A 12,360-nucleotide genomic window follows, 5' to 3' on the forward strand; every position below is an offset into this window, starting at 1 on the left:
CATTGAGAACTAAAGTGTCACAACCTTATCGTTGAACTTTCAGCAAGAAAATGTAATGTAAATGTAAGCAACAGCCTCTGAATGAAGTTTGAGCTGCTCTACCATCTTTTAGGATAATCCAGATGAAGAGCTTATATAAATTCAAATAAAAGGCTAAACGCTTAAGGGTGGCTTTCAGTGTCATCCACGATGACGTTACCTAATTCTGATACTAATGCAGGAAGGATCAAGGTGTAGGGCCATTTGGACGAGGCTGCTGACTTTCTTCAGATTTGACAGTCAGTATATCAAAAGCAACCTGTTTGGTTTCACAATGACATCTGAATCCTGCAGGCATAAAGGAAGGTTGAAAAGATGAGGCATAGATTGTCCATGCCAAGATATTTTCTATTCACTGGGTGAGACCTTCAAAACAACTAAAATATGCGGTACTTACCAAACATACTTAGAAGAATTCACGGCCATTATTTCTGAGGAAGAAAGACATCGCAGGACAGCATCACTTCAAGATCGTGAGTCTTACAGGGAGGAAAAACAGTCAAATTATGGAGAACCATTGTCTGAAGTAAAATGGTGCCCTTGCTGCATGCAAGTGCATCACATTGTTTAAAGATTAGAGAAAAAACAACAAAAGGGCAAAGAACAAAAGGAACACTGTCAAAAAGGAATAACATAAAACACGCAAGACACAGATATAGACACACAATGCTTTCTATGCAATAGTTAAGAGGTCAGAGAGCAGCGTTTTGCATGCATTAAAATACATCAGGAAGGGATTTTAACATGTTAAACTTCCTGCATTTACACTCATGAGAAACTGAAAATGCTCAGCCTCGTTTCAACCTGGGAAAGGGTCTCTGCAAGTGTCCTGCCAACAATCCCCCTTTTTAGCTGTTAAGATCTCAAGAAATAATGGTCCAAGGACTGAAAGAAGCCATGCTCAAGATGTTCACTTGCCACTCTCGTGAACTCTGCAACAATATATTCAAGGACAAAACAGAACACAGACAATCACAGTCTTTCTGGTATCAATATTCTTTTGTCAGGCAAAGTACAATGGATGGACCTTTTTATATCAACTTTGTCTTTTTGCTATGTTAACATAACTTGTACATTTAGCATATATATAATTTACTTACAAATATTCATCGCCTTACTACTAGTTATTTATAGCTCATCAGTAACCTTTCAGTTGCCTCATTATAAATACAACTAGAAGAGTGCACTCAGTAGAGAGCAGATCTTCAACAGGGGCAAGCTGTGTCTCCAGTGTGTCAGTGAAAAAAACAGTGGAAATATGATTCCAAAATGAAGCAGTTGTTGATCACTTGCCAGCTAAAAGGGATGAAGAGTCAGTAGTCACTTACAGTATAAAACAAAGCAGTCAATAGAATAGATTTTTCTAACATTTTAAATCACTGTATCTGTAGTCTTCAGGCAGACAATAGTTGAAAATACAGCTTTTATGAATAAGAGCACTGAAAACACCATCAATGATAAAAGCAGTGAGAAATATGCAGATACAGAGCCTGCACTACATAGACAAGAGAGACAGCTCTTATGACACACAGAATCAACAATAGTATGACAACAATCAAAAAAAAATCAACAAATAGCATGACAGTAAAATCAACAAATAACATGACAACACAATGTTAGGCCTGTTGAAGTGTGGATATTATGTAAATACAGAGTGCTGGAAGAGCCATAATTCTTGAAAACGAGACACAGTCTACTGTATTTAACCATGTTTACTCGGCTTAGTAGGTTGTGCTTTTTCAAAATATATTTGTATGATGTTATCCATGTGGCTTCTTCTTTAGCGTTTTTATTGTTTGCTTCTACAAGGATTCTGTTGACTTTAGGGTGATTTTATTGAATCAGTAGCTGAGCATGAATACTACTGGATGCAATGAAACTGTACAGCATTTTAAGTTTAAGATACTGAATTTTGGGACCGCTTTCAATTTGGGTGAATGGGCTCTGATATGAAGGAGCATGGCCATAGCCATTGTAGAGTTTTGACTTTGCAGAACGCAGCAAAATGCAGTTGTTATTTAGTTTGAATAACTTACCAAAGAAGAAGAAAGAATCAGAAAATAAACACTTAAGTTTCTGAAGATTTCTCCTGTGGAGAACTGCTGCACAAACACTGCTGAGATCCATGAATGCAACATTACAGTGGATCGAGGAGATTACTCTAATTACTTTCCTTAAATGACAGTCTCCTGTTGATACGATGTCAAGGCTTTGTTGTCTGACGACTGCGTGTGTCCACGTGTGTCATACATCTCGTCATCTTTTGATTTTGTTGTTGTTCTGATATATTTGAGCTTACTCTCTCTGCAAATGGGCATCCAGCCTCCTGAATTTGCACCCAATATGCCATCAAAACTTTCATTTGTACTTGACCTTTTCTATGCCCTGCCCCTTTTTAGATCCTTGGTACTTGTCAGAACCATGGTCAAGTTTCTCCTCTCAGCTAACTAGCCGGTTAATCTACATCAATCATAAGCTAGCTGGCATTTTGTTAATATTAGCTAGCAGATGTTAATAGCTAGTTATCTCATGTTTTTCTAACATACCTAACTTACCATGTGACTGTATGTTGCTTTTAAGGGTCTCCCAGCAATGTCTTTTAACCATCTCCAAAATTTGGTTTTCTTTTCAGCATAAATAAACTTAGCACATAGCATGTCTAAGTTTTTTAATTTCCATGTTTAAGTAAGAGAAACAGGAAAGGAGACATTTGTCTGAGGTTCCAAAAGGAGCAGGACTCGGGATAGGTCATTTTCCAGTGCACTGCAGCCTCCATAATTCTCAACGGCAAACGAGCCAGAAGGAAGGTGTAAAGAAGTCAAAAAACCCTTGCCAAAAACCAAAAACTAAAAAAAACAAACCCAAATGTAGAAATGCGGATTCACACAAGACTTTTCTTATTCTCTGTGTTGATAAAATATAGTAGGAAATTTGAAGTAGAATGTTTTCTTTACAAATTATGGACAGACAGATTTGCAGGGGATTGAGATCAATTATTACAAATTACTAGAGGTCCCCAGGTTGTGTAACTTCTCAGTACAGATAGGTCTACATCACAACACTACTGTATATCACCATTCCTCTTTCCCTCAAGCTCCCTCTGTCTTTGGAGTCCACAGCATTGGGGTGTGTGAAGGGTGTGTTGCATCTGTGTGTGTGGTATATTTGAGGAAAAGGCCCTTTGTGCTGTCTGATGTGCTGGACTTATCATTGCTTGGATTTGGAGTTTAAAACCAGAGTGTGTTTGAAGTTTTGTGTTTGTGTGTCCCTCTGTGCATGTGTGTGTGTGTGTGTGTGTGTGTGTGTGTGCATGCTTGCCTCTGAGACCGGGTGTGTGTATCTGTGCCAAAGCACGTACAAGCGTGTCAACTTGTGTAACTGTGGATGTCCTTTCAAAGGGCCTTCACAGATCTGTCCGAGGCCCTTTGATCAGGCGTTCTATGACTCGCCTGCTCTCGACGGCCCTCGAGATGGGAGGGTGCGTGCTGGGTGGGAGACGAGGCCGGTTGGACATGGATGAGGCTCTGGATTTGACCCGCACATTCACACACGCACACACACATACACACATACACACACAAACACAACAAAAGTGCAGCTTCATTCAAATGCGATACATCAGGACTCCAAAGTGAACTGAAAGGACGCAATATTGGACAATGCAGATGTTTGTGTATGTATGTGTGCCTGTGCCTGTGCATATTGTGTTTTTTGATGTATGAAGTCAAAATGTCATCCCAAGATTAGAAAGTAGTCCTATGAATCAGCCTCTGTATGGGGCTAGTTTTGAGTTAGTTAAGTTAGAGAGGTTTAAGGTTGAGGTTACCAGATGCAAAATTAATTTTATCATCCTCTAAAATATTGTAATAAAGCATTGTGTGTATGTATTTGCGTTTTCTGTATTGAACACAGCAGCTGTACCTGTTCAGGTTTTCTTTGAAGTAGATTTGCTTTGATATTGCATATTTTTTGTCCTTGTTGATTTAGTGTGTTTCTTGTAGCTTTTGAGTGGACATCAGTTTGGATTGAGATGGATCTCAGGTAGGGTCTAATACTGAGTGGCATCACCGCACCACACGGACATACTGTAGACCTGACACTGAGTTGATCTGACAATAGAATGGATCAGTGTAGCGGCTAGTAAGTCAGAAGGTAGAGCATAATCCCTTCTGTCAAGTCTCTGTCTCGTCAATATTCAAATCCAGCCGGCTGTCCAATGGCTGTCAGTTACAATCTCCCTCTGGCTCATAGCCTGGCACAGGCACATATCTAAATTGAATTGGATGTTTGCTTCTCAATGGAAATTGAGTCGAAGAGATGACCCCCAGGCCCCGTATTGTGAACTTGTCAGTTACCCCAACTGAACTAGATTCTAATGTACAATATCCATTCCCAACTAATAACTTATCTTTGTTGTCTCCCTTTTTTACGTAGCTTCTCATTTTTCTTTCTGTTTGTCATGTAACTGCCGTCTGTCTCCCTCCACTCACCATTTAAAGCTCTGAAGTTATTTATCCTTTGGCTTTATTTCAAGGAACAGTGTAGACTGAGATCAAAATTTGGACAGATTTGTATCACAAAGTGACTTTGCTTGCTGAACGATTAATCTGCCTCTCTTGAAACTAGTGGCAGGTCATGAACAAAGAACCCCAAATTACTTCTGTCACCTCTTGGAATCAGAGGTCAGGCATTGTTTTGGAAGTCACAAGTAAGTGTCAAGCTTTGACATAAATACACTTGTGAAGCCAAAATATCCTGGATACAAGCACTACCATTTTGTGCTGGTGACATCATTTGGAGCCAGAGTTTGTGCAGTAGTTACCAGCGTTGGAGACAAGCTTTTGAGATCCCAGCACACACAGTCTTTGCCCTCAAGTCCCAAGTCAAGTCCCAAGTCCTCAATTTTGAGTTGCAATTCCTAAACAAGTCACTCTTTATCAAAAGTAACAGCCTTGTTGTTGCATCTCTGTCTGTAATTTTCAACCTGTATGTTTTGCAAACTACAGTTGATTTGTTTGTTGACTACAGCATATAGCTGTAGTTTTTGTCCTGAGTGAAATTATGTTTGGCATTGTTTCCAATAGAGGCTTGGAAACACAACATTAGTTCTTTGTGGTTCTCTCCTGCAACTTGATTGGATTGGATTGGAAGTCCACACCTCTGCTGAGAAGTCCTCTCTGTTCTCTCCTGTAATGATGTATTCCCATGCACTCCATTAAAAAAGAATCCAAAACTCCTTGAGTTTTCTGCCTGTTAAAAGGAAGTTTCTCCTCACCACAGTCAACCTAGTACTTGCTCTTGGTGGGAACTATTGGATTTATAAAGAGGACAGTCTGCTTGACATGAAAAGTGTCCTGAAATAATTCTGTTATGATTAAGCACTATATAAGTAAAACTTCCACCTGCATGCACCACATCTGTGGAGCTGCAACACCAAAGACAAGAGAGATAACATGGATTAACATGGTTATACAAGGTCTGACGAGTACACAGACACAGCCTTCCACCACCTATATTTATCCACGGGGCTCACCTTTACTCAACACCTGACCTCAAACTCTGAACTCTGACATCAGCAAGAAGTAGCTGCTTGAAAACTTATTCTGGTCAGGTTGAAAAGGTTGTCCATCACTGGTGAGTCAAGCTTTCTCCGGGAAGACTGCTCGCTCAGATGTCTAGAAGTTTTGATACATCAGTGTTCATCTTGTTTTTCAGAGGGTGAGTCTGAGCATCACAGTTAGTGAGGGACTTTCTTGTCAGTTGCAAACCCTGTGAAATGTTCAGAAGGGTTTATTTTTTTACAAAAAAATCTTTTGTGCTTCTTCTTTCACTCTAATCCCAGGTTCTAACCCCAAATGAGATGGTTGAAGACGTGACGACCAGTCAAAATGATGTCCGTTCTCTAAAAGTAACCTGACTCTGAAGGTCTAAAAACTGAAAGTGGTTCTCACAAGGGTGAAAATGATAGAGGACATTTAACCATAGTCTCTCTGCCTCTATCTCTTTCTCTTGTTCGGTCCCTCTGCTTCCTACTTCTCTGACACATGTCGCCCTGGCATGCATGGAAAGGCCTGACCTTTGGAAAGTTTAGCACTTTAAATATTTAGGCTTGGGTTATGATGGATCCTCCAGGCCCTGCGGCAATGTGCAAAGCCTCTGATTAGGGCTGCTGTCAGAGTCATTTAGCCGAGTGTCTGGCTGTCGGTGGCGCTCTCTGTTTGACAGGCGAGCCTTTTAAACAAACAGCGGCCCCAGTGGCAGAGCAGGCAGGGCACCCAGCGCAGCACAAACACCCAACACTCTGAGAGAAACCACTCAGCCCACTGACAGCTGCAGAGGAAACCACTGGCCACTGTCTCTCATGATCTCTGAAGCACTTTGTCTTCCTGCTCACTCACTTTGCTTCACAGTCTATACTTGTACCTCTGCCTGTTTTGTTTTGTTGCTGTTCTTTTTGTTCTTTTTGCTGCTCCATGTCGATATTCTTCCTTTATCACAGTTTACATCTCCTTCTTGTTATTTTCTGCCTCTGGAAGCTGCTGAAGTCGAACATCAAAGTTTCATCTGTGGCGTGTTTTGAGTAAGATTTAGTAAGTAAGTTGATTGCCGGATGATCTCTGAGCAGGGCTTATGCTCTTAATTTGTCAAACATCACTACTCATTATCAGCTGAGAATCAGGATGGATGCTCTCTGTCGTGTGCCTGCATCGTCCCATGATTAGGACAGCTTACATTGATGTTCACGTTGAAATACATCTGAGCCAGCCTTTTCATCTCACTCTGAGACAATCTCCCGTGGCATCAATCCTGTAAATATATGAGTCTTAATATGTGTGTCCTATTCTGTATTCAGAGGAAGAGCCAAGTCAGCAGCTCCAGTATTAATGCATGAGAAATGAGCAGAGCCCATAAGAATTAAAGGGTAAGACTCCCCTTATTAAGATGTAAATTCCGGGGGAAAACTTGCCGAAATGAGGATACAGTGAAGTTATTGTCAACTTCAGCCTACTTATGCATTTCTAAGAGGCATTGTTGATTTGTAGTTGTTGAAATTAGATACACACAGCAAAGTACCTTGTGTATTTTTCGGCTCATTTTCAGCACGAGATCAACCAATCTCAACGAATATGCAACCTATACTTTACGGAACAATTTACACTTTTGGCAACATTATCTAGTGACAGTATACATGGCAACTATCGTTGTAATTCAATCTCTCTCTCTCTGTGCGCCTTCTTTTTTTCTCTCTCTTTCTCTACCTCTACCTCTCTCATTTCAAATTTGCACTTAACACCTTCCTGGGGAAAGGCTTCTCATTCATCAACGGTGTTTGTCCCGGTGACAAGCAGGGCGCCTCCTGCATATCAATATCAGCTAAGACAATGCTGAGCCTGTAACCTTCAGCTAAATGTCATTCTGCTTAATCCTATTTGAAAATTAAACATTGAAAAACCTTTAGCGTACCTTCCTGTCTTCCTTCCTCTCTCTCGCTCCCTCCTTTATTGGCCGCCATTCCTCCAGCTCTCTGTTCTCCCTCGCTCGCTCCCTTCCTGCTCTTGTTTTGCACACTGTGACATTTGTATTGTTTTGTTTGTGTGAGTGTTTGTATCCCATAATGGTTATTTAGTGGAACTGATTTTGATTTTATGTCACTGAAAAAATAATATAGGGGCAATTTGTCTGCCCCTTGTAGTCATCTGCATTCTTCCAACAGAGTCTACAGCAGTCATCAAAGGCAGACTTAACTACTTTTCCCTTTGTTCTGTCTGTTTTCAGAGACAGTCCACTCACTCTGTTACATATTTAAAGAAAGAGATCCAGTCTGACACAGAACTAGAGAACTAGAATCACCTGTGCACCTTGTATGCCTCCACCAACGAGTCAAGTTCTGGCTTACATCCATGTCTGTATAATATATGTAGGAAGGCTTTGAAGGAATTTATAAAAGATATTAAATATGTTTTTATCATTGAATAATTTGGACCGTGAGAGACATGCTGTCTTCACTATTTTCGAGAATTGGATGAATATGAGGCCACGGTCACCTTGAACTTTGACCTTTGAAAAGTTAAAATATAATCAGTTCAACCCTGAATCCAAGCGGACATTTGTGCCAAGTTTGAAGAAATTTCATCAAAGTATCTCACAAGAATGGCTGTAAGTCATAGTGACCAAAATGTAGTTAGTTCGTCCTTAAGTCCAAAGGGACGTTTGTACCAAATTCGATGACATTCCCTCCAGGCAGGTGGCTTGGGGGCTCAGTTGATGAAGCGTTTGTCCCATGTGCTGAAGCTGTGGGCCGTCTGCAGCAGCCGTGGGTTCAGCTCCCGCCTACAGCCCTTTGTTGTATGTCATTCCCTGACTCTCTCTCCTCATTCCCTGTCATATCTTCAGTTATCCTCTCAATTAAAGGCATAAAAGCCTCCCCAAAATAAAAAAAAAAAAAAAAGAGAATGGAACAGATGTGAGGTCACAGGGACCTTGAACTTTGACCTTTAACCACCAAGTCTTATAATTTCATTCTTGAGTCCAGGTGGACATATGTACCAAGTTTGAAGAAATTCAGTCAAAACTTTCTTCACAAGAGTAGGACAGACCTCCATAACATAATGCCTCTAGAAACTATAATGACCAAAGTTGCACGTAGAGGGAGAATGCAGTCACATGAGAGGAAACCTCTCTGTCAAAGCTGCATATTTACATAAACAGATCCTCCCCATACAGACAGTAATTACCACACTGATGGTATTTGGGAAGCAGAGAAAGAGGATGTCTGATTTGTCCAGACACACACTCTGACAGAAACTGAAACTTCATCAAAGTGCTCTGCATTGAGAGGCCCGCTTCTTAGTATGCATGAAACACATGCGCAATATACTTGCTGTTTTACCCCCTCTCCCTCCTTATGCACATGTACGCCTCACACACATGCACAGAGCATAACTATATGGTATACGTTTGAAGATACAGTGAGGAATGGGAGGGGAGGGAGGGCAGGATAAAAGGAGACGCAGAGATTGCAATGAAAATGCAATCATTTGCAGTCAGACAGATTTAATTCTCCTTTGGTGGGAGTGTGATGCGGCAGCTCAAAGACAGCCTTCAGCCAGCTCTCCATATGGATTTGATTGACCACAGTCACTCGTCAAGAGATTCCATTGAAATACTGAGAGTGAATTACAACGTGACTACCCTTGATGTCTTCATATTGAAACCCTCCATCCACTCCTGTAACTCGAAGAATTAGAAAATGTGATGGAGAGGCATACTGAGGAAGTGGTTAAACAAGATGGAGAAGCTACAAGATATGAGGAGCAATTTCCTCCATGCTAGAAATTAGTCACCTGAACAGGGTTGGTATGGAGTTCAGCTATTGTTATACCATAACCTAGCCACAGTTAGCATCATACTGACAGAAAGAGATGACATATAGAGAGCCAAAAACATCTATATATCTATATATAATACATCACCCTGTCCATGAACTTGATCCCTGCTTGACTCCTGTCAGATAGATTTTCTTTTGCAATGGTGGTTATGTAACAATTGCGTCAACATCTCCAATGATCCCACGCTACTTCATACCATCATCAAACTATCTTTTGTCTTCTTTTAGTGTTTAATGTAAGGGAGGCACCTAGCCGCAGAACATATTGTACATTTCAATAAAAAAATTCTTGTGGATGTCCAGTCAATGTTGATGGTAAATGTAGTCAGTTGAAGCACTAAATTCTTCAGTTCTACTGCTGCAAAATCTGCTGCTCTTCCTTCCTTCCTCTTCCAGTGATATCACTTCAGACTGTAGAGTCTCTGTCTCTGGGTACCCAGGGGACACACTAAATATGTATTTGTCACCTAACCCGTTGATTCCACTGGGCACAGCACGTTTGTGCCATGGTTTGGACATGTCCTCCAGATGGCTACATGCCCCACCTGCAGTGTTTCAGAAGCATTTCAGCAACAGAGAATTTTGTCCACCTGATGATGCTGACTTGCTCTCATCTGTTTTCATGATCACAAGTCTGCCCGGGGTCTTTTATTTTGAAAACTGACTGTGCTCTCCTTGGTGTTCCGGTGTCTCACTTCCTGCCCTGCTCGATCTGCTCTGTGCAGATGGAAACCGTCAAAAATTGACTTGGCGTATATTTGAAGGGAAGCGGAGCGGTGAGCCACGTCTGGGACCCACCGAGGCGCGAGAATCACAGGCATTGTCTAGAACGGCCATGATGAGGTCCACTGGATGTGGTGCAGCTATGACATGACTGGCTGTGCCTGGTGGAATCAAGCTGTACACTATGTTTTGGCCTGCAAAGTAGTAGCTATAAGGCCAGGGTGGTGATAGTGTGGCAACATGGGTGTGAGCATCCAAAGCTCCCATGCAATGTATTCTGGTATATGTAGGCACTACTGCACAGCTCTACAAGCAGGAGAATTCAGTTTTCCTGGTCAACATAGCACACACTGAGGAATGTACTGCTTCAATTGACTACAGTGTCCAACAACGCTGACTTGAAAGTGCCAAATTTTCCCTTTAATGTTCTCTCAAAATTCCATTGAGTCTTTCTGTAAGTGGATGCTTGCCAGTCTGGAGGTGTGTGTTTACACCAGTGCAACATTGCAAGTGTGATAGTGTATCACAAGCAGCAGAGACTGCTGCGAAACCGACCCCACACAGCACGAGAAAAGAAAGAGAAGAAGACTCCCGTGTGAAAACCTAAAGAGGGAAACTGTGTAGAGCCTCAGAGGGTTTCAGTTTTTGTAGTGTGTGAGAGACAATGCATTTTGGACAACAGCTTACTACTCATTCTGTGTTGAACCCAAGATGAGCTGCTGGCAGTGTTTTTTTTTTCTATGTTCTTGTTTTTCACACATAAACAGCTTTTTGTTGGTATGTTTATTCTGTGTGTTTACACAATCTTCATACATCAGCATAACTTGTAGAAGACGTATTTAGATCTGCTGTACAGCATGTGTGTTTTCACTTAACCCTGAGTGACAAATGATTGTTGGTGTTAATGTTCTGCTGATGTTCTGTCTTTTCACGCTTTCCAGGTGGGAGATGCAGGAGGATGCAGAGCTGGAAGATGGAGAGAAATCTATGGTAGAGGAACTTCAGAGAGCCTATTTCGCTTGCTGCTGCAGCCCGAGACCGCAGGACCCTCCTGAAGCTGATGACACAGTGTCAGAGAAGACCCAAGGGGAAACACAACCGTCCGATAAGAGTGCTGCCCAATAACAGGCCACGCAGTTGGAATTTTTATCACATTGTAAATGTTTGCTTGTAATACTTGCAGCTCTCAAGGTAGTAGAAAGTGTGTGTGTGGGTGTATGTGTGTGCAGATTTGTGGGTGTAATTGGGTTTGTGCATGCACTGTATGCAGCAAGTCTGCATGTGTGTGTGCGTGAAAACACGAGTGAAAGAGCGGACAAGAAAACTGTGGAACAACAAAAAGCGTGAGGGAGACGGTGCCTCCCTCTTTATGCACACGCCTCAGACAAACTCTCTGTGCTTTTCTCTGCTGCATCAGACACATTTCATCTTTTTGGAGCACATCTCCAGAAATCAGTTCTGGGAAATGGAGAGCCTGGATTTGTTTGCCTGGGACAAGATGGGACTGTGTGATCACTGCCGGTAGTTGAAGTTTTTTTTTTTTTTTTTTTTTTTTTTTGAGACAGTGAGTGTAAAGACATTGGTGTCAGCATACTTTCTCCCGGTTCCTGAAAGCAAACATCAAATATTACGGCTGGGAAGCAAGATGATGTATGTTTTGATTACAGTGTGTCCCAAAAATCTGCCCCACTATGTAATATCAGTCAGTATTTTGTGCAAACTGAGAAAACATTTATTTTATGTGTAATACGATTGCTCAGTATATTTTTCCAAGTTTGTCCGTATTTTGTTATTTATGAGATGGAATGTTTTAGAATTAAACATGAAAATAAAATCATATTCTTACTTCACCACTGAATATGCTTCTTCTGTCATATGATCAATTTGTGTGATCTCTGTGCAGTCAATAATTCATGGCGATTGAAGTTATGAAGTAAGCATTATGATTTTGAATACGTACATCAGACTGATGTTCAGATAAGGATTAAACAACTCACATGATGTTCTTTTCATCAGCAAGAATACAATTTCAGCTCACAAACGGCTACTGCACACCCTGTGCAATTCCTTAGAGAGCAGAGGAAAACAGTGCCTGCTCTGGAGAGAGATGTTCCTTTCCTTAACTATAATTTTAATGCAAATGGAGCAAGATTGCGATCACCAAACCACTTAGAGAATACAACAGAAAACAAAATGTTCCATCTGTGGCT

The 12,360-nt window shown here is 41.2% G+C and overlaps 1 protein-coding gene across 1 annotated transcript in view; it reads left to right on the forward strand.

The window, feature by feature from the left end:
- Window positions 1-12,008, forward strand: part of kiaa0825 (KIAA0825 ortholog) — a 181,028-nt gene extending 169,020 nt beyond the window's left edge. The window contains exon 23 of the mRNA XM_084728153.1: window positions 11,092-12,008. Coding sequence (XP_084584279.1) covers window positions 11,092-11,275 — 184 coding nt within the window. The 3' untranslated portion in view covers window positions 11,276-12,008. The remainder of the gene's footprint in view (window positions 1-11,091) is intronic.
- The last annotated feature ends 352 nt before the right edge of the window (window positions 12,009-12,360 follow it).

This window comes from Lutjanus erythropterus, chromosome 10, assembly GCF_056507025.1.
Source record: "Lutjanus erythropterus isolate fLutEry1 chromosome 10, fLutEry1.hap2, whole genome shotgun sequence".
NCBI lineage: Eukaryota > Metazoa > Chordata > Actinopteri > Lutjaniformes > Lutjanidae > Lutjanus > Lutjanus erythropterus.